Source organism: Rousettus aegyptiacus, unplaced genomic scaffold, assembly GCF_014176215.1.
Source record: "Rousettus aegyptiacus isolate mRouAeg1 unplaced genomic scaffold, mRouAeg1.p scaffold_m13_p_1, whole genome shotgun sequence".
Lineage (NCBI taxonomy): Eukaryota > Metazoa > Chordata > Mammalia > Chiroptera > Pteropodidae > Rousettus > Rousettus aegyptiacus.
Window position 1 is genome coordinate 29,687,852 of NW_023416284.1, and position 22,028 is coordinate 29,709,879.

Here is a 22,028-nt window from a genome sequence, read left to right on the forward strand (position 1 = left end):
ATTAATGTCTACTATATCTAATAATATACGAGATATTATTCTAAGTACTCTATATATACTAGCTCATTAAATCTTCTCAACGACACCATATGGTAGTTACAGTTAAAATTTATGATGGAGATCTTAAACTAGACAGAAATCAGGAGGGCCTGTTGGAAGAAGTAGGGCCTATGAGAGAAGCTATCACACTCTATGCCATTGCAACAACCCTACAGGAAGAATTCTATATTTGCAACATAGCTTTAAGATTGTAACAGCTCCTCCCCCTTAACTTCCTCATACCCTCTTATAAAGTACATTCTCCATCTTTGCCTGGTTCAGTTCATGCACATGGCTCACCATGTCTACATGTACCAGACTGCAATTCTTTCTTTTTCCCAAATAAATCCTTTTTGGTGACAGAATACCTCGTCAACTTTTTTTTATGGTCGATAGTACTATTATTATATCCATTTGCAGATGAGGAAACCAAGGCACAGAATTCAAGTAACTTGCCCACAGAATTCAAGTAACAGTAAGAAATAAGACATTTGCTTTCATATAACCATCAAAAATGAAATCACATCAAAAAATAGTGGGCTGATGAAAGATCAAAGTTGAACAGTTGTGTAAAACTGAAAAAAGAAAATAATAACATCAAAAAATAACAAGTTTAACGAATGTACTGTATACTTAAAACTAATAAAATAAAATTTAAAAAATAACCAAAGCTACTATTCACTTGATAAAGTAGGCATTTTACAAGGTGCTCTATATATTTCATTTGATCCTTCCAACACTACAAGACAGGCATTGTGATACAGAGTACAGTGAAAAGAACACAAACTTTGTGCTCATCTTAGCTTAAATTTCTTCACAAGTCTCTCTTACACTCACTAACACAGAAACATATACACACATTGGTTCTCTTACCTCTCCTGCTACTCTTATTCAGGCTCTTCTGTCATCTCTTCATTCCTCTATTCAGCCCTTAAATATGGAGTTCCTTAATGTTTAGTTCCGCGCCTTCTTTTAGTCTATTTATAACTTCTGTATAAATCTCATTCATACCCATGGCTTCCATTACTCTATGTTAATGACTCTTAAATCTGCATTTCCAAGTCAGATCTGTCTTCTGAGCTCCATATCTTTATAAGCAACTGTTTATTGATCATTTCCATATATAGGTCTCATAAGCACCTCACACTCTAATCCAAATCTGAAACCTGCTCTTCCTCCAGGGTTCAAATATCCAGCTGCTAGTATTTGAAATCATCTTTGATTCCTCCTTAGTCTATCAATCCAACCATTCACCAAATGCTGCAGATAATACCTTCTAAATACATCAATTTTTTTTACAAGCATACTTATTTAAGCTGTTATATTAAAAAGCATGTCTAGTATTTCAAATCATTTCACTCTTCTCCATCCCTACTGCTACCACACACACCTCCACAAGAACACATCACATCTTTCACCTGGACCATTGCCAAACTTAATCTATTCTTACCCTCTTCAATTCATTTAATAACTTGTAGTCAGAGTGATCTTTTTATTATAATGCATATCAGAACATATTACGCCCTTGCTCAAAAGCAAGTTTCTTAAGATAAAGTTCAAAATCTTCATCCTTGAGGACCTAAAGATGATGAGGTCCTGAACAATAAATCCCTGCTGACCTCTGGGACATTGTTTCATCTCTTACCAATCTCCCCTTGACTCTCTATTCTCGACCCATTCTAGACTTCTTTCAGATCCTCAACTGTACCTTCAACTTCATTCATCAAGGCCTGTGAATAAACTGTTCCCTCCCCTTAGAATGCTGATCTCCAACCTATTCCTTCACTTAGCTAGTTCTTCCTCACCCTTGACATCTCAACTTAAAGTTCAACTTTCCCATGAAATCTTCCCTCTCCAAATTAGATTATGGCTTCTTTGTACTCCCACTGCAATCTGTATGTGGCAACAGACCCTGGTTGGCAACCATGATTCCTGCCTCCTGGTGTTCATGCCATCATGTGATCTTCTCCCTTTTAACCTGGGGAAGACCTTGTGACTTACTTCTAACCAATACAATGTGGCAAAGGTAACTTACTCTAAATTTAAAACATTAAAAAGAATTAACTTCAACCTAAATGTAATGATGTTATACAAGATTGTAACCCTTCTTACTAGGAGACTCTCTTGCTTGCTGCCTTTGAAGAATCAAGCTGCCATATGGAAAGGGACACATGGCAAGGAACTGAAGGCAACCTCCAGCAAGAACCTAAAGCCCTTCAGCGGTCTGCAGGGAACTGAATGCTGCTTAGGAGCAGACCCTTCCCCAGGTAAGCCTCAGATAAGATGGCAGCCCCAGCTTTGTGAAACTCTGAAGCAGGGGAGCCAGGTAAGTAATATCTGGACTCTTGAATGACTGAAACAGATATAACAAATATGTGTTCTTTTAAACCACTGCATTGTGGTAATATTGTTATGTATCAATAGGTAACTATTATACTATGCTTCCCCTTTGTGTTGCATTCCCTTGTAATTACTTAATGTATGTTCTGGCAGGAATAACGAGTCTTAATTAATCACCACTGTATCTCAGCACTTAGCACAATGCTTAACATATAGAAGAACCAAAATATATTGGATGGTTGGCTGGATGGATGGATGAATGGTTGGATGAATACCTACTCTATGCCAGGCACAATGCTATATTCTAGAAAAACAAAAGTAAGTAAGACGTGATCCCTGTTCTAATGAAGCTTAATACTGAGTGAATGACAGATATTTTAAAAAGAATTTCAACAGATTATTATAAAGGTAACATAGATTTTTGTGAAGACACAGAATACAGGCATTTAATTTTGACTGCAATGGTCCAGGTACGGAAGAAAAGAAAATCTCCCCAAGAACAGCAATTGACTTCATTACCAATAATGCCTTTAGAATACTACTTGCTTCCAAAGTGACAAAGTATTTTGATGTACTGGGCTTAAAAACAAGCAGCTATATTTCTTGAGATGCTAGAAGACACATATTAGGTACAATATTGGTTAACAAGAAAATCTGTGATTCCAAAGAAATTCAATTAATCTTCTCAAGGAGTGTTTAGGGATTGATTACCAAGGGATCACCTATATAATCAAGATTTACATTGATCAGATGACATGATCTTATATATAGAAAATTCTTTTTAAAAATCTCCACATGTCTATGGTCATGCTACCCTGAACAAGACAGATCCCATCTAATCTCGGAAGCTAAGTGGGGTCGCACCTGGTTAGTACTTTGATGAGAGACCACCTAGGAAGACCAGGTGCTGCAGGTGTAAAAAAAAAAAAAAAAAAAAAATTTAAATAAGGGATTGAAAGCTGACAAAGTCCTTGCAATCTGTGAGGTCAACCAAAGTTGCCTCGCCTAAAAAATAAAAAAATAAATAAAAATAAAAAATAAATACAAAACCCCACATAACAGAAACTATTAAAACTAAAACTAATAATGGTTCAGCAATGTTACAGGACACAAGATAAAAATATAAAAATCAATTGTATTTTTATACATTAACAATAACCAATCTGAAAATGAAATTAAGAAAACAATTCCTTCTACAACAAAACTGCTAGAAATAAATTCCTGTTCCTAGATACCAGGGTAGCTGGGGCATTCTCCTTGCAATACGTAAAGTTCTCCTCTGAGGCAAAAAGGTTGCAGCTCTGCCTGTGTTTTTCCAAGCAGTATGCCCTGCTGTCACTTTGGAGGATATCAACTTGCTTTGGCCTAACACTGGCATTCTTTTCCTAGCTTGATCTCAGCCACTGCATCCTTCCAACAGTCGTACTACTGAAAACAAAAGAAAAGCCCTCATTGCATAAGTATAAGAATCCTTCCCAAATTAAAAATCACTCTCTTAATTTTTTGTACAATCTCTTTCATTGTAGTCACTTTTGTTTTAATAAAAACTTCCCCTTATAAGACCTAAAAAAGAAAGAAGAAAAAAAAATTCCATTTACGATAGCATCAAAACTTAAGAGCTAAAACTACAGAATTCTTAGAAGAAAATATTGGAGAAAATCTTTGTGACATTGAATTTGGCAACAATTTCATGGATATGACACTAAAAGCACAAGCAACAGTAGAAAAAAACACAGATTGAACTTCATCAAAAAGAGATTATTTCAACTTCACCAAAATTAAGAACTTTTGTGCATCAAAGAACACATACAAAGAACTACAGCTAAACAAAAACAAACAACTCAGTTCAAAAATGGGCAGATAGAGTGATGTCAGAAACATGGCAGAGTGTGAGATGTCCCCATATCTCTCCCCTTGAAACAATAAGCTGAACATCTAAAACTCAACAAAAACACCCAACCTGCACACAAGCATGTCTGAGCAAGGGATCTGCACATCAGAGTTACCACAGGAATGAGCTTGGAATTCAAGAAGTCTAATTATCTCAACCCAAAAAAGCCTTCTCTAAGATATACTGTATTAAAACTATCAAAAATCAATGACAAAGAAAGAATTCTCAGGGCAGCCAGAGAAAAGAATTAGGAGTAAGGTGACTAGCAGGCTGACAGAAGCAGAGGAGTACAACTAAGAACAGGGCATTATAAGCTTCAACAATAAAAAGAGATTTGCTACTGCAAGATAGTAATGAACATTCAGGATACATTGGGATGAATTGAGACAACAATGACTGAAAAGGTGAGGATTCCAAGATCCAAATTCGCAAAAGAGAATAGAGATAAGGCACATACAGAAGAAAATGAACTACTATATTTATATAACTATCGTCTACTTATTCATAATGGCAACCATACGTCAAAGATTCAGAACTGAAATATATAACATAAAACAAGAAGGACCAGAGGGAAAATCCACAAACCAACAAGCAAAATTTAAAAAGACACACAGAAGGACAAGGAAGCAATAGAAACACCAAGCTACCAGAAAGCAAAAAATAAAATGGCTATAAGAAAACCTTATATTTCAATAATCACTCTAAATGTAAAAAGACTGAAAAGACTGAACTCACCAATAAAAAGGCACAGAGTTGCAGAATGGATCAAAAAACAAAACCCAATGATATCCTGCCTCCAGGAGATACATCTCAGTTACAAAGACAAATGTAGACTCAAAGTGAAAGGGTGGAAAATGATATTTCAAGCAAATGGCATTCAGAGAAAAGCGGGAATAGCAGTACAAATATCAGACAAAATAGACTTCAAAATACAAAAGGTAAAAAAAAAGGATACTGAGGGATACTTCATAATGATAAAGGGAATCATGCTATAAAAAAACATAACACTTATTAATATCTATGTTTCCAATCAGGGTGCCCCAAAATATATAAAGCAATTACTAACAGAACCAAAGGGAGAAAGAAACCAAAACACTATCATAGTAGGGGACCTAAACACCCCATTGTCAGATATGGGCAGGTCATCCAAACAGAAAATCAACATACTTAAATGACACAGAAGACCAACTGGACATAATTGACATTTACAGAGCTTTTCATCCCAAAATAGCTGCTTCTACATCCTCCTCTAGTGCACATGGAACATTCTCAAGGATTGACCACATGCTGGGACACAGAGATTGCCTCAACAAATATGAGATGGTTGAAATCATACCAACCATATTCTCTGATCATAATGCTTCGAAGCTGGAAATCAACTGTAAAAAGAAAGTGGAAAGAACAAATACATGGAGATTAAACAACATGCTACTGAAGAATAACTGGGTCAGGAAAGAAATAAAAAAGAGAGATCACAGATACATAGAAACAAATGATAATGCTAGTACAACATATCAAAACTTTTGGGATGTAGCAAAAGCGGTCATAAGAGGAAAGTTCATATCTTTAGAGGCCTATCTCCAAAAACAAGAACAAGCCTCTAAATAAACAGAAGTAAATCAATGTTTACATGGGCAAATAATTTTTGACAAAAGAGTCAAAAACATACAGTGGAGAAAAGAAAACCTCTTCGATAAATGGTGCTGAGAAAACTGGAAAGCCACCTGCAAAAGAATGAAACTAGACTTGTCTTGTTGTCTATCACCACACACCAAAATTAACTCAAAATGGATTAAAGACCTGACTATAAGATCTGAAGCAATAAAGTGCATAGAAGAAAACACACAGAAGGACAAGGAACCAAACTCATGGACCTTGGACTTAAAGAGAATTTTATGAATTTGACTTCAAAAGCAAGGGGAGTAAAAGCAAAAATAAATGAATAGGACTACATCAAACTAAAAAGCTTCTGCACAGCAAAAGAAACGGTCGACAGGGTAAAGAGACAACCATCTGAATAGGAGAAGATATTTTCAAGCAACGCCTCCGATAAGGGCCTGATATCCAAAATATACAAAGAACTCATACAACTCAATAATAACAACAACAACAAAAAAAAGATCCAATCAAAAAATGGGCAGAGGATCTGAACAGACACTTCTCCCTAGAGAACATACAAATGGCCAACAAACTTTAGAAAGATGCTCAACATTGCTAGCTATTAGTGAAATGCAAATCAAAACCACAATGAGAAACCATCTCATACCTGTTAGAATAGCTGTTGTCAACAGAAGTAATAAGAAGTGTTGGAGAGAATGAGGAGAAAAAGGAACCTTCATACACTGCTGGTGGCACTGCAAATTGGAACAGCCACTATGAAGGTTCCTCAAAAAACTAAGAATTGATCTACCATATGATCCAGCAATCTCTCTACTGGGTATTTACCTCAAAGACTTGAAAATCCATATCCGAAAAGATATTTGCACACCGATGTTCACAGCAGTATTATTCATGGTGGCCAGGACATGGAAGCAACCTAAGTATCCTACAATGGATGATTGTCTAAAGAAGCTGTGATACATACATACAGTGGAATATTATTCAGCCATAAGAAGAGATGAAATACTGCCCTTTGCGACAACATGGATAGACCTTGAGATAATCATGCTAAATGAAATAAGCCAGACAGAAAAATTGAAAACCATATGATATCACTTATATATGGACTATAAACCTAAAAGCAATAGATGAACAGGACAAACAGAGATTCATGAACATGGACAATAGACCAGTGGTTACTAGGGGGGCAGGCGGGTAGTGGGGAGGTACATGGGCTAAAAGGGGTCAAATATGTGGTAACAGAAAGAAATCTAACTATGAGCGGTGAACAATGTGATATATATATATGCATGTCTTAATGTTAAATTGTATACCTGAAACTTACTGGATTTCATTAACCAATATCACCATAAAAATAATCATAATAGTCTACAGCCATGCCACCCTAAAGAAGCCCAATCCCGTGTGATCTCAGAAGGGTCTGGCCTGGTTAGTACTTGGATGGGAGACTGCCTAGGAAGACCAAGTGCTGTAAGTGTAAAAAAAAATTAAAAAATAAGAGATGGCAAGCTGACAAGGTTCTTGCAATCTGTGAGGTCAACCAAGGGTTGCCTCACCTAAAAAATAAAAAATAAATTTAAAAAATAATAAAAATAATAAGAAAAAATGGGCAAAGAATTTGACTAGACAGTTCTCAAAATAAGATGTACAAATGGCCAATAAACAACTGAAAAAATGCTCATCACTAGTCATTAGGGAAATGCAAATCAAAACCACAATGAGATACTACTTCACCACTAGGATGATTACAATAATTTTTAAAAGAAGAAAAAGAGAAAGAGAGAGAAAATCACAAGTGTTGACTAGATTGTAGAGAAATTAGAACCCTTGTACATTGCTGGTAGGAATGTCAAATGATGCAGCCACTGTGGAAAAGTTTGGTAGTACCTCAGTAAGTAAAATATAGAATTACTATATGACCCAGTAATTCCACTTCTAGATACATACTCAAAAGTATACAGGTACTCAAACAACTATTTGTACATGAATGTTCATAACTGCACTATTAACAATAGCTAAAAGATGTAAACAATCCAAATGTTTATCAACAGATGATTGTATAAACAAAATGTGATACTATCAATACATCATAATACTATTGGGCTATAAAAAGGAATGAAGTACTGATACATGATATTACATGGATCAAGTGTTGAAAACATTACAGTAACTAAAATGAGTCAATCATAAAGGCCATATATTGTATGATTCTGTTTATATGAAATTTCCAGAACAGGCAAATCCAGAGACAGGAAGTAGAATAGTGGTTATTATGAGTGGTGGGGCTAGGGGAAGAGAGGAATAGGGAGTGACTCTTAATAAGTACAAGGTTTCTTTTTAGGGTGATAAAAATATTTTAAAATTCAAGGGTGACGGATGTACAACCTTATAAATATACTTAAAATTGTGAATTACATATTTTAAAAAGAATTTTATGGTATATGAATTATTTCTAAGTAAAGTTGTATTATAAAGAAAAAATATAATATTTTCAGAAATGGAATTCCAGATTTTATAGTTTTTACAATGCATACTAAAATATAGAGTTATCTCATGGGATAATAGGTAGTTATCTTAAGAAACTGGAACAATCATCTTCTTAGAAAGTCTCCTTCCAATTACACTCCCAAACAAAAGAAGCACTAGTATAAAAAGAAAGTAAGAGCCTTCTACTGTATCCCAACAGAAGCACTCTTAACTTGAAATATTAAACAGGTTGACGATCATTGCTACACTGGCACTGAATAGATTTTCCATTTACCAAAGGGTGAAAGGCTGGGGCCCTTATGCCATTTGGTTTAACATTTTGTTCTTACTCTACAAATGTACACACAAACACTCACGTCACCTCCAGTACACACATCTCAGTTCCTCCTTAAATAGATTTCACTGATATCGAAAATATTCCAAGTCATTTTCCTAGAAACAATGAAATTACCTTAATTTCTGTTGTATGGTTTTAAAAAATGAAAAAGATTAACAATTCAAAAGAAATTATTTGCAGCTCACAAATGGTTTTAAATGGAAATGAAACCCATAGTGCTTTTAGGCCAGGAATTTATAGCACTATTGACATTTTGGTACCTGCTAGATGCTAGTAGCAACCCCTACTCAGTTGTGACAACCAAAAATATCTCCAGACATTGCTAAATATCCCTTGTGAGGGAAAAACGCCCCTGAATGAGAACCACTGCTCTACCCCATCAGTTCAAATTAGCTAATTCCATCATTAACCTTAAAAACAAATATATTTTTGTGAATATAGTAGCTGAATACACCTAAAGGAGGAAGTCTCTTTGTTATTTTAATAACTCAATTTCTGGAATTATTATAAAACCAATCTTTTAAAAGTATTCATACATAATCCCAAATATGTAGTATGGAAAAATAGAACTTGCTTCACAACGAATGAATTATACCTTCTTCTACACATACCTTTCCCAGAATACAAAAATATCAGCTTTTCTGTCTCTCTATTTTTTTCTCCTTATAATAAAAAATTAATAATCTTTCCTCATAATAATTATGTCGGTATTGAAAGGGAACTTTACATTCAAAACTTTCTACTTGTATCATGCTAATCTATAGGACAATGATAAATTAATTGCAACCTAAAATACATCTTAATCTTTTTTGGGGGGGGGAGGGAGGGGTTCCTAAGAGATTTACAATGCATAAACATAACCCAACTTGAACCAATAAAATTACCAGGTGGGTTAATCTAAGAAATGTGCTACACCTCCGACAGTCTCAATCTAAAGAAACCCGAGTTCCTTTCAAACCAACTGCTTGAACAGATATTTTTAAAGCAATACAATTTTAAAAGATTGCTTAAGACAAGATAATTTTAAAAAATAAATTTTGAAAAAGGAAACGACAAATTATTTTAATTGTAATTCATGGAGCTACTAACCCACATAGTGTAAAATAAAGACCATGAGGACTGTGCAAATTGTGGTTTTTCATTCATAAAGTATAGCCTAATAATCTTTGTTACTTATCTAAATCCAGACTTCAGAACTAAATATAGTATAAATTGAACAGATAACATAAGTAAGATCTATTTTAAGGATGAATGACTAGAAGCTGCTAAATTCTAAAACTGAATTATTTTAAAGGAATACAAATAAGCCACGCAAACACACATTCTTCAATGGAAAGTCATCCATTGACCAGTCTTTTTTTTTTTTTTTTTTTTTTTTTTTGCTATTTAAGGAAAATGAAAGTCTTTAAGTTACCTAATTTATATTTCCCACATCAGAAGTCAAATATTTCCTTTTATTGCCATGGGTACATTTTTTATTTAACCTGACCTTTAAAACTCTATAATCATCTGTACTTTGTAATCAAAGATAAAAACCATCACCTACCTATCTCTGTACTATACTTATTAGATCAGAGGTTGACAATTTTTTATAAAGGTATTAGATAGTAAATATCTTAGACTTTGAGAGCCATATGGTCACTGTTGTAACTACTCAACTCTCTCATTGTAACACAAAAGCAGCCATAGAATACACATTAACAAATGGGCGTGGATGTGTTCCACTAAAACTTTATTTAAAAAAAACAAGTGGCAGGCTGGATTTGGTCCAAGGGCTATAATCTGCTGAACCTTGTATCAGACTATTACATGTGAGAAGAAATAAATAGACCTATTCCTCTCTTTCCCATTGATACTGTTCTCACCATGATATTAACTAATTACTTCCTAACATAACATAAAATACAATTAATTAGGATTCTCCTGTTTTGTAATAGACATTCACAGTGGGATAATGTTAGATCCTATTGCCTTAAATGAGAAATAAGAGCCAACTATGAGAATCAAGTTCAGTACTGAGATTTGTACTATATACATACACACTGCACAGAAAGCCTGAGCCAAGAAAGAATAAAGCCTTTATGTTCAGATCCAGAACCAATATGACCCCAGCAGAGGCAAATGTGAGACCACTGTACCAAGACATATTCACAACCTAGAACACAAGAATTCCAAAGAAAAGTATTTGCCTCTGAAAGTAGACTTTCAATAAAAAATTATGAATCACAGGAGAAATGAGAAACCATGAAGAAGAACCAAACGGCAGCAGAATCTATACTCCAAGAGTTTCAACTAATCTGAAAGGGGCTTAAACAAAAAATTTTAATGGTCAAAACTTACTCATCTCTATGCAAGTATATTAGAAAACCTATAAGAAATAATAATTTCCTAGTAAAAATAATTAACCAAAATTGACTCAGAAGTAACAAATACCTAAATTAACCTATTACCCTGGAAGAATAGGAAAAGTTTTCAAAGTAATTGACCAAGCATTAAATATTCTATCAAATATTTAAGAAATAAATTATTCTAATATCCTTTCAACTATTTCAAAGCCCAAGAGGTTGGGGTGAACTTCCAAATTATTTTTATGGGGCAAGCATAACATTTGTACAAAAACCTAACAACAAAAGCATGAAAGAATCTACGGTCATGCTACCCTGAACGAGCCCGATCCTGGTCTGTTCTCGGAAGCTAAGCAGGGTCAGGCCTAGTTAGTACTTGGATTGGGAGGCCACCTAGGAAGACCATGTGCTGTAGGCATAAAAAATAAAAAATAGATAAATAAGGGATTGTAAGCTGACAAGGTCATTGCGATCTGTGAGGTCAACCAAGGGTTGCCTCACCTAAAAATAAAAATAAAAAATAAAATAAAATAAAATAAAATAAAATAAAATAAAATAAAAAGCATGAAAGAAAAAACCACACACCATTCTTACAAATATCAAGGCAAAAACACCCCAACAAAAAGAAGCTAGCCTCAAATTAAAGAATAATACACCAGGAATGCAAAATTGGCTCACTAGTAGAATACTAATATAATTCACTTTACTAAAAAATGAAAAGGAGAAAACACTTTTATCACCATATGTATTAGAGTTCTCCAGAGAAACAGAACCAAAAGTACATATTCAAATATAAAGAGATTTGTCACAAGAAATTAGCTCAATGATTATGGATACTGAGAAGTCCCAAGATCTGCAGTCAGCAAACTGAACACACAAGAAAGCCAATGGTGTAGTTCCAGTCTGAGTCCAAAGGCCTGAGAATCAGGAGAGCCAATGGTGTTAACTTAAATTCCAGTCCAAAAGTTGTCAGGCTCGAGACCCAAGAAGAGCCAATATTTCAGTTCCAATCCAAAGGCAGGAAAAGACTGATATCCCGGCCAGCTCAAGCAATCAGGCAGGAGGAATTCCCTCTTAATTCTAAGAAGGTCAGACTTTTTGTTCTATTCACACCTGCAGATGACTGGATGAGAGCCACCCATGTTAGGGAGGGCAATCTGTGTTACCCAGTCTACTGATTCAAACGTTATTCTTATCCAAAAACACTCTCTCTCTCACAGACATACCCAGAATAATGTTTGACTAAATATCTGGGTATACTGTGGCCCAGTCAAGTTGACACATAAAATTAACCATCATACCATAGATTGTGAAAAGACATTTGGTAAAATTCAACATCATTTTCATAAAAATAATTCTTAATAAATTTTTAAAAATTTGTTAAGATTTCAAAACCAATAGAATAAAAGATAACTATTTCAGCCTAAATTGATTATCATTCACAACTGATATGATTATATAACATGAAAACCAAAGCATATCAACTGAAAACTCATTGCAAACATTAAAAAAATTCAGTATCCCAACTGCATCAAATATCAATTGTAAAAATTGATAGCCCTCATATGCAAACAACAAACGGAAGATAAAATGGAAGGAAAGTTTCCATTTACAACTACAACAGACAAAAGAAAAATGAAGAATACCACAAGAAATGTACAAGACACACATATATTTTTTTAAATCTTAATATCTACCACGGGACACAGAATACTTGAACAGATGTAAAGGCATGCCATGTGCTTATATAAAAAGACTGAATATCATTAAGTTATCAATTCTAAATTAATCTATAAATTTAAAATGACAACTGTATGTTTCTGGAAGCTAGCAAATGCAATTCTAAAACTTACATTAAAAAATAAGAAACACCAAGAAAATTCTGAAAAGAATAATAATAGAGAATTAGACTAACCGGGTATTAAAACAAAGCCGCAAATAATTAAATTATTATAATGGTGTGTACTGGTATATGAATAGATAGGTTAATGCAATAAAGTCTAGAAACAGCCCAAATAACTAGGAAAATTCAATATAGAATTAAGGTAACATTTCTAATCACTGAAAAAAATATTAACTATATAATAAATGTTGCTGGTACAACTGAGTAGCCATCTAAAATTTGAATTCCAGATGGATCAAATATATAAACATAAAAATAACTTAACTGTAATATAGGAGTGTAATATAGGAGTCCTAAATAATAAAATAGGAGTCAGAAATGAAAGTTAAGACAGTAAAAAACAAAATGAACTATTTCTACATTGCAAAAATTTTTGTGTTAGTTTTAAAAATACTGCAAGCTTGGGAAATATCCCTAATTCACTGCACAGACACAAAAGATTCCTATAAATCATTAAGATACATGAAAAATAATCTTGTAGAAAAATGGGTTTATGTGCCATGTAGAATTCTAGGCAATGAGGATACAACAATGCATAGGTTAATAAAAGGGGATAAAAATCCCTGCCTTCATTGAACTTACAACTCTAGAGTTTTCTATCTTGGAGTAGATAAGTAAGTAAATAAATAACAGATAACTGATATATAAATGCATGCACACGCACACAGAACACTCGTACAAACACATACAGATATAGACATATGTATATTTGCTTATCTATGCATAGAATAGCTTTAGAAGGATACATAAGAAACTTAAATATTGGTTGCCTTCAGGGAGGAAAACTGGGGATCAGAAGGAGGTAAATGATTTTTCACTGAATAACCTTTTATATCTTTTGAGCTTGTACCATGTGATTTTAAAAATGAATTCAATTAAAATTAAACAAAATTAGATGTTCAAATAAAAGCAAGAAAAGAATATTTGGGAAAAAAAGGAAAGCACATTTTAAAAAAAATAGAAAGTCTAGAAAAGAAAAATACAGCAATTAAAATTAAAAATCTCAACGGAGATTTCCACAATAGAGTAGAACCCAAATGAAAAGTAACTAAATAGGAAAATAAACTGAGACTCATGACTCCTCAAAAAACAAAAACAGAAACAAAAAGTAAAGAAATTAAAAATGTAAAAGAGAAATTAAGAGACATGAAATATAGTATAAGACAACCCAATATGCATATAATGGGGCTTTGAGACCAGAGAAAAGAGCAGAATTTAAAAAGATAATGCCCAAGAATTTTCTAAGATTAAAGACAGACATGAGTTCTTAAACTGAAAGAATACACCATGCCCTGAGCAGAATAAATATAAATAAGTCCACTCCTAGACTAGCATAGTGAAACTAAAGAACAAAGAATAAGGTAATCCTAATTACTAGAAGAAAAAAAACTGATTACCTATAAACAGGAATAACAACCAGACTAAGAATTTATCAGCAACAATAAAAGTCAGTAAAAAAAAGGGGGGGGGGGGGGAATAGTATTTGCAAAGTGCTGTGGACAATAATTATTGTCCTCAATTTTATAATCATTACAATATCATTTAAGAGTTTATTCAATATAAAGATAGAAGTAATTACAATAAATATAAACAAATTACAATCTCTATAGGTAAATTCAATTTTGGATCAAAAAATTTAAATATGAAACTGTTTCATAGAACACATAAAAACATACTATCACAAATAGAATAAAAATAGAGATAAAAAAAGATATACTGAGAAAATAATAAGCAAAGCAATAGACAAATGCATACAATGAGAAAGAAAGTATACGATATTACTATCAGATAAACTAGAAATCAAAGCTAAAAGCATAAAATGGGACAAAATAGACAATATTTATAAAATATACAATCTATAGTCTAAGCCAATAATAATTGTGAGCTTCTATTAATATCAACCTCACAAACAGGCCTAGAAACAAGTAATACACTGACAGAAACATAAGGAGAAATCTGTAAACACATGAGGAAATAATATTAATAAGAAATAGATCAATTAGACTGCAGTAAGAATATCTGAACAATACAAAGCTTGATCTAACAGAGATATAGAGAACTTTATGCAAACAAAACAGAGAATTCATATTTGTTTCAAACATATTTGCAGCATTCAAAAAAATCTGAACATGTGTTAGGCCTAAATAAAACCTAAATATACTCTAAAAGGCAGACATCATATAGGCCAATTTCTCTGATCATGATGCAATAAATTAGAAATTAAATATCAAACAATTACAAAATAAGCCTCATCATGTAGAAATTCTAAAAGTTCATTTTATATAATTTTCAGATTAAAAGAAAAATCAAATTACATTTAGAAATGATGAGAGCACATAAAAACCTGTGATATGGCCAAATCAAGAGAAAACTTTAAAACTTACATGTATATATTAGAAAATATGAAATACTAGGAAAAAACTGAGATAATAAAATTCTAGAAGCTATAGAAAGAGCAATATATATATATATATTTATATATAATAAGTAAAACAGAAAAAGTAGAAAATAGTGAACCACAACACATAAACAGAAGATAATCAGTAGAATCCAAGGTGATAAATTATCTGACTTTGTAAGGTTCCAACCAGGGTGGCATTATCAGCAGGTTTGGCAAACAACACAGAGTCAACTGTCCCTGGGAAGGAACAATGTGAATTCACAGCTACTTTTGTAGGCTCCAGAATTCTTCATTTCTTAAGCCTTTGGTTTATCAATAAAAAACAACTGATTTTTTAAAAGACAAATCCTTTGAGGAGAAACCTAAAATAAATCTGTGTTAAGTTTTCATTTAAAAATGAAAAGAAGACACAAATAAACCACATTAGAGAAAGGAGACAGATATATAGATATGACAGGCAATTATAACATTAGTTACAATTAGGTTTGGCTACAAAAAAAAGAAATCCAAATTTTAGAAGTCTTAAACAAGATTTTTCTCTCACATAAAAGTTTGGAGGGGGCAATATAGGTCCAGGCAGTTCTGTTCCACAAAGGCCTTGAATACTCAGGCTCAGTTTTGTTCTACCACAGACGGCCTCCATTCCAAGGTCACTTTACAATCCAAGATGTCTTCATTTCAGCTAATATGAAGGAATAAGGAACAAAAAAGGAGCAAAGAAAGATTCCCAAAAACTGCCATTTAACTCTTCTGCTAATATCCTATTGGACAAAATTAGTAATATAGTTATATCTAGCTATAAGAAAAGCTGGGAAATGGCATCTATGTGTCCAACTAAAAGATTTAATATGGAAAAAGGAAAATACAGCTATTGGAAAACTAAAATCCCTGCCACATCAATTATATACAATCTTTATGCCTATAAATCTGAAAATTTAGAAAAAATTAATTATATACTAAGAAAATAAAATTAATAAAATCACTTAAGAGAACGAAAGTCTGAAAAGACTAGCAACCAATTTCTAAAAAGTTGAAAAAATAATAAAAATTTACCCCCACCAGATGGCTTTACAGGAAAGTTCTACTAAACCTTCATGAAGTTCCTAGCAATGCGAACTACCCACAATATTAGGAAAAAACCTGGAAGACTTCTCAACCCCTTCTATGAAGGTAGCATAATTCTAATACCAAAATTGGACAGAGTATCAAAAAAAGAAAAATTACAGGCCAATCTCCCTTACAAACATAGACATAAATTCTAAATAAAATATCAGCAAATCAAATCCAGTAGTGTATGAAAAAGTGTACACATAAACAAGTATTCTTTATCCCAGAAATGCATGGTTAAACAATAGGAGATTTAGTATTCACATTTTTTTAGATGAAAAGAGAAAATTATTTCCTCACCCTAACAGATATCAAGAATGTTTTGACAACCTTCAATAATCTTTTCTAATAAAAATCCTCATTTAGAAATAGGTAACCTTCTCAGCTTAAGGAAAAGTATATATCCCCAACATCATATTAATAAATGTAAACATTCTAATCAGACAAAACATATTAAAGCGGCCCGCGATCCTTACCTGCCTCTATTCAATCATCGTACTAGATTATCAATGCATGACACACATCAAAAAGAAAGGTTGTCAAAAAAAAGAAAAGGAAGTCTACAGCCATGTCAACCCTGAACAAGCCTGATGCCGTCTGACCTCGGAAGCTAAGAAGGATCAGGTTTGGTTAGTACTTGGATAGGAGACTACATAGGAAGACCAGGCGCTATAGGAATAAAAAATAAAAAATAAAGGGGGTATTGTAAGTTGACAAGGTTCTGCAATCTGTGAGGTCAACCAAGGGTTGCCTAGCCTAATAAAAAAAGAAAGAAAGAAAAGAAAGAAAAGAAAAGAAAAGAAAAGAAAAGAAAAGAAAAGAAAAGAAAAGAAAAGAAAAGAAAAGAAAGAAGGAAAGGAAGGAAGGAAGGAAGGAAGGAAGGAAGGAAGGAAGGAAGGAAGGAAGGAAGGAAGGAAAGAGAAGAGAAGAGAAGAGAAGAGAAGAGAAGAGAAGAGAAGAGAAGAGAAGAGAAGAGAAGAAAAGAAAAGAAAGAAAGAAAGAAAGAAAGAAAGAAAAAAGAAAAGAAAGACATAGAACTACTGTTGTTTGCAAGTGATATGACTATCTACTTAGGAAATTCTTGGACATCAACTGACTAACCAACCATTAACCAACTATTAGAATTAAAATGAAAATTTTGCAAAGAGGTTAGATATAAAACTAACATACGTAAATTAATAGCTTTCATACAAATCATTAATAACCAATTAGTTAAGGAAATGGAAAATAAGAATCCATTCACAATAGCAACAGCACTTGAAATATCTAGGACTAAATACAGTAAGAAAGGTATAAGCTCTGTATTAACAAAATCAAATAACTTGACAAAAGCTCACTTGATCAATTAGGAATATATTCAGGAGAAAGTAAGAATATCTGGATGACCATGTATAAATAAAAATAGGGGTTATTTTTTTTCATATAACAAAAAGTACAGAGATAGACAATTGCATTAGTTGAGCTACTCCAAGATGTCAGAACTGGCTTCTCTACAATTCTCAGACTTTTCCTCATGCTATCAGCCTCATAATCACCAGGTGACTACTGCAGTTCTAAGGCAGGAAAGAAAGGAATCATCGGTAAGTTCCACCTTTTAATCACAAAAAGCAAAATCTTTCCCCACAGTCTCAACAGAAAACCATTTAGATTGAAACATCCAGAACTGTGTTCATGTACCCACCTCTAGCTACAAGAAAGCTGGGAGAATAACTCACCTGGGTCTGGTTACTGCAATGAACAAATGGAGTGTTCTAATGGAAAAAAACTCTATTGCCAGTATCCAAAAGATACTAACCACAGATTTAAAAGATCTAAATATGTTACTAGAAAACATAATTCAGTATGTTAAAGATATCAATTCTCTGCAGATTGATTCTGAAATCAATATATTCCCAATAGAAATCCCAGAGAAGTTTTCATAAAATGTAACTAATTTTAAAATTCACATTAAGATCTATTTAAGAGCACCCAAAGTGGCTTAGAAGAACATTTTCAAACAGTATGGTATAACAGAGAAATAGACAAATTTAACAGTGGAATATAACAGTGTTCAGAAAAAGAGACTTGTGTCTAAGAGTTTATTTTCATTTCTATTTTGACTTAATTAGTTATATAAATTTTAATATAGGTTCAATTAAATGAATTATAGACATACATAAACACTAAAAAGTTCTAAAAAACCTTGCCCAGTTCCCACCACCCCTCTCCATAAGTAACTACTATTTAGTTTCTTATGTATTCTCAAAGTTTCTTTATTACTATAGAATCAAATATCATTTCTTGCTTTTCTCCCTCTCTTTTAACAAAATGAACCATATCATACACAATACTATGAACTCTGCTTTTGTAACATATCTGGGAGATCTTTTTGTATCAGAACTTAAAGGCTTCCTCAATCCTTTTTACACTTACAAAGTATTACATTACATGGATGCTTAATAATTTAATTAGTCCACTATGACTATTTGGGCTGTTTACAAACAACTGCCATTATAAAAAACAAGTAATCTTATAAACATACTATTTAGCATGCATGCAAGTATATCTGGAGGATAATCCCCAATAGTGGAATTTCTAGATATATCAAAGAGAATATCCCTTTATAAGTCTGATAGCTATTTTCCATTTGCATTCTCCTCCACTACAGCAGTTGTTCCACTTTACTTTCTCACCGTTAATATATGAGTGTGCCTATTTTCCCATTGCTTCACCAAACTAATAGCATTATCAAACAATAATGGCATTATCAATTGATACAGGATGATTAAAATGGTGTTTGTTGCATTTTAATCTGCATTGCTCATTATTTGGGAGGTTGAGCACCTTTTCAAATATTTAACAATCACTTATGTTTCCTTTCCTAAAAACATTCTGCTCATTCAGAACGTTTTCATTCAGCTTTCTATTGAGTTACTGGTTTTTCTATTGATTTCTAGGCACTGATATTAGGAAATTAACACTTAATCCATGAAGTAGCATACATTTTTCCCCAAGTGAGTTTTTGTCTTTTGAATTTTCTGAATGTATTTTTGTCATGCAAAAATTATTTTGTAACTTTTGGGTAGTTGAAATTATCAAAATAAAGTATCTACAGTAGTCAAACTCCTAGAAACAGAAAGTATAATGGTTGTTGCCAGGAACTGAGGGTAGAGGTTTAAAAGAGAGAATTGTTGTTTAATGGGTATACAGTTTCAGTTTTGCAAGATGAAAAAGTTCTGGAGATTGGTTAAACCACAATGTGAATATACTGAACACTACTTAACTGTACACTTAAAAACGGTTAAGATAGTAAATTTTGTTATGTGTATTTGACCATAATTGTTTTTTAAGTTAAACACAGAAATACTATATGACTCAATAATTCCACTTATAACTAAATACCCAAAAGAATTGAAAGCAGGGACTCAAACAGATACTTGTTCATCAAAGTTCACAGCAGCATTATTCACAGTAACCAAAAGGTGAAAATAACCCAAATGTCTATCAATAGTTGAATAGATAACCAAAATGTGGTATATACAAACAATGGGATATTATTCAGCCATAAAAAGGAATGAGATTCTGATACATGTTACAACATGGGTGAAACTTTAGGATATTCTGATAAGTGAAATAAGCCAGACACAAATGGACAAATATTGTATGATTCCACTAACGTGAGGTACCAAGAATAGGCAAATTCATGGAGACAGAAAGTAGAACAGAGTTAACAGGGGCTGGGGAGAGGGGAATAGGGAATTATTGTTTAATGGGCATAAAGTTTCTGTTTGGGAGGATGAAAAGTTCTGGAAATGGATAATGCATAACATTGTAAATGTATTTAATACCGTTAGGTTAAAATGGTATATTTGTGGTACATATTTTACCACATTATAGAGAGAGAGAGGGAGGGAAGGAGGAAATGAAGGAGGGAAAGAGAGAGGAGAGTGAGATGAACCAAACAGAAGGAAAGGAACAGTAAATGGTTGAGTGGAAATAACTCTATAGAGGTGTTTTGGTCCAAAAGAGAACAAGACATGAGGGAGTATAGCAAAAGAGAGATGATGTGGTCAAAATAAGTTTTTCTTACATGCTGATGAAAATAATTTAATAGAGAGTGAAATATGACGTAGGAAAGAGAGGGGAGAATTTCTTAGGTAATGTCTCTGAATAGGCAAATGGAAACAGGATATACCATATAAATAGAAGTATGACTTAGATTGGAACATGGATAGTTCATCCATAGTGACAGGAATAAAGTCCAAGGAAGTGGGTAGAGATGTGGGTTAGTAGCCATATGGGGTGATGGGAGGCTATGGAAGTGGAAGTGGGTAGAGATGTGGGTTAGTAGCCATATGGGGTGATGGGAGGCTATGGAAGTTCTCTTCAGCTTGCTTCCATCTTCTCAGTGAATTAGGAAGCAAGCTCCTCACTGAGACTGAGGACTAAAGAAGAAGTCCTCAGAGTTTGATTAGAGAAAAAAAGGCTTCAAATTATCTTCTGGGATAATAAATGAACTAGGGAAATGTGATTGCTTGGGAACATTAAAGGCTGAATTTTATTAAAATTAAGCCAACAAAAACTATATGTGTGAGTACATTCATATGTGTGTATGTGTGTATATATCTCCTTAGATGTATATGTAAGTTTTTATATATGTATATAAGATGTGTTTATAATATACGCATAAGCACAGAAAAGGGTCCAGAGTACACATACCAAATTTTTAATTATACTTATTTTTGGAGAGATAAATGTATGGGGGAGAGGGAAACAAAAGAGATATTATTCAGATTTTTGATCAGTATGCACTATTTTATAATTAAAATAATAAAATACCTCACAAGTTAATAAATAGCTTGAGGGGACAGTTAGAAAACTGCTCGAGATCCACAATACCCTAACTAGGCAAAGCCTATGTCCTAATTAAACACAACTATCAATTCTGCAGTGAAGCTGACCATGAACAAGACAATATGAAAAAAGCTGAAATCTCACTTACCTTGAACACTTCAGAGAAGAAGCCCGACCCTATTTTTTCACAGGTGAAGTCATCTAAACGCGTCAGTCTGGAAAAGGCACTTATAAGGGCTCGATAAGAAGATGGCCAGACTCTTCCCACCTGGGTCACATTCCCATCCCCTCCACCACCTCCTTCAAAATCTTCAAGACGATCCACACGTGGAGGAAATCCTGCAATTGAATTCCGTTTGCTTCGATCCATAGTCACAATAATCACTTTTTTCTTCTCTTAAGAAGGAACACCACACATTATAAACTTCTGTTGAGTTTTACTTCTCTTCCAGTTTGATACTAAACAAGAGATCAAAAAGATACTTCATTAAAATCATTAATAAATACATACAAACTAATGAACTATCAATGTAAAAATATTTCTTCTTTCACATTCTATTCCTGATTTTCAGATATGAAAAACACTTTAAGCCTTTACTTTCCAAAAATACTGATGTATTTAAAGCTCAAGATATAGTCTGTCTTTAACATAAATGAGAATACAATGAAGATCATCAATTACATTCTAAAAACAAAATAACAATGATAATATCTCTAATTCATTG

The 22,028-nt window shown here is 33.2% G+C and overlaps 1 protein-coding gene across 4 annotated transcripts in view; it reads right to left on the reverse strand.

The window, feature by feature from the left end:
* The window catches only part of TESK2 (testis associated actin remodelling kinase 2), a 104,923-nt gene that overhangs the window by 62,873 nt on the left and 20,022 nt on the right, over positions 1 to 22,028 (reverse strand). For 3 of the 4 annotated variants that reach the window (XM_016137808.2, XM_016137807.2, XM_016137806.2), the window contains exon 2: positions 21,452 to 21,762. In XM_016137808.2, coding sequence (XP_015993294.1) covers positions 21,452 to 21,673 — 222 coding nt within the window. In that variant the 5' untranslated portion in view covers positions 21,674 to 21,762. Of the gene's footprint in view, positions 1 to 21,451; positions 21,763 to 22,028 lie in introns of those variants that run through there. The other variant, XM_016137809.2, reaches the window with a different exon arrangement.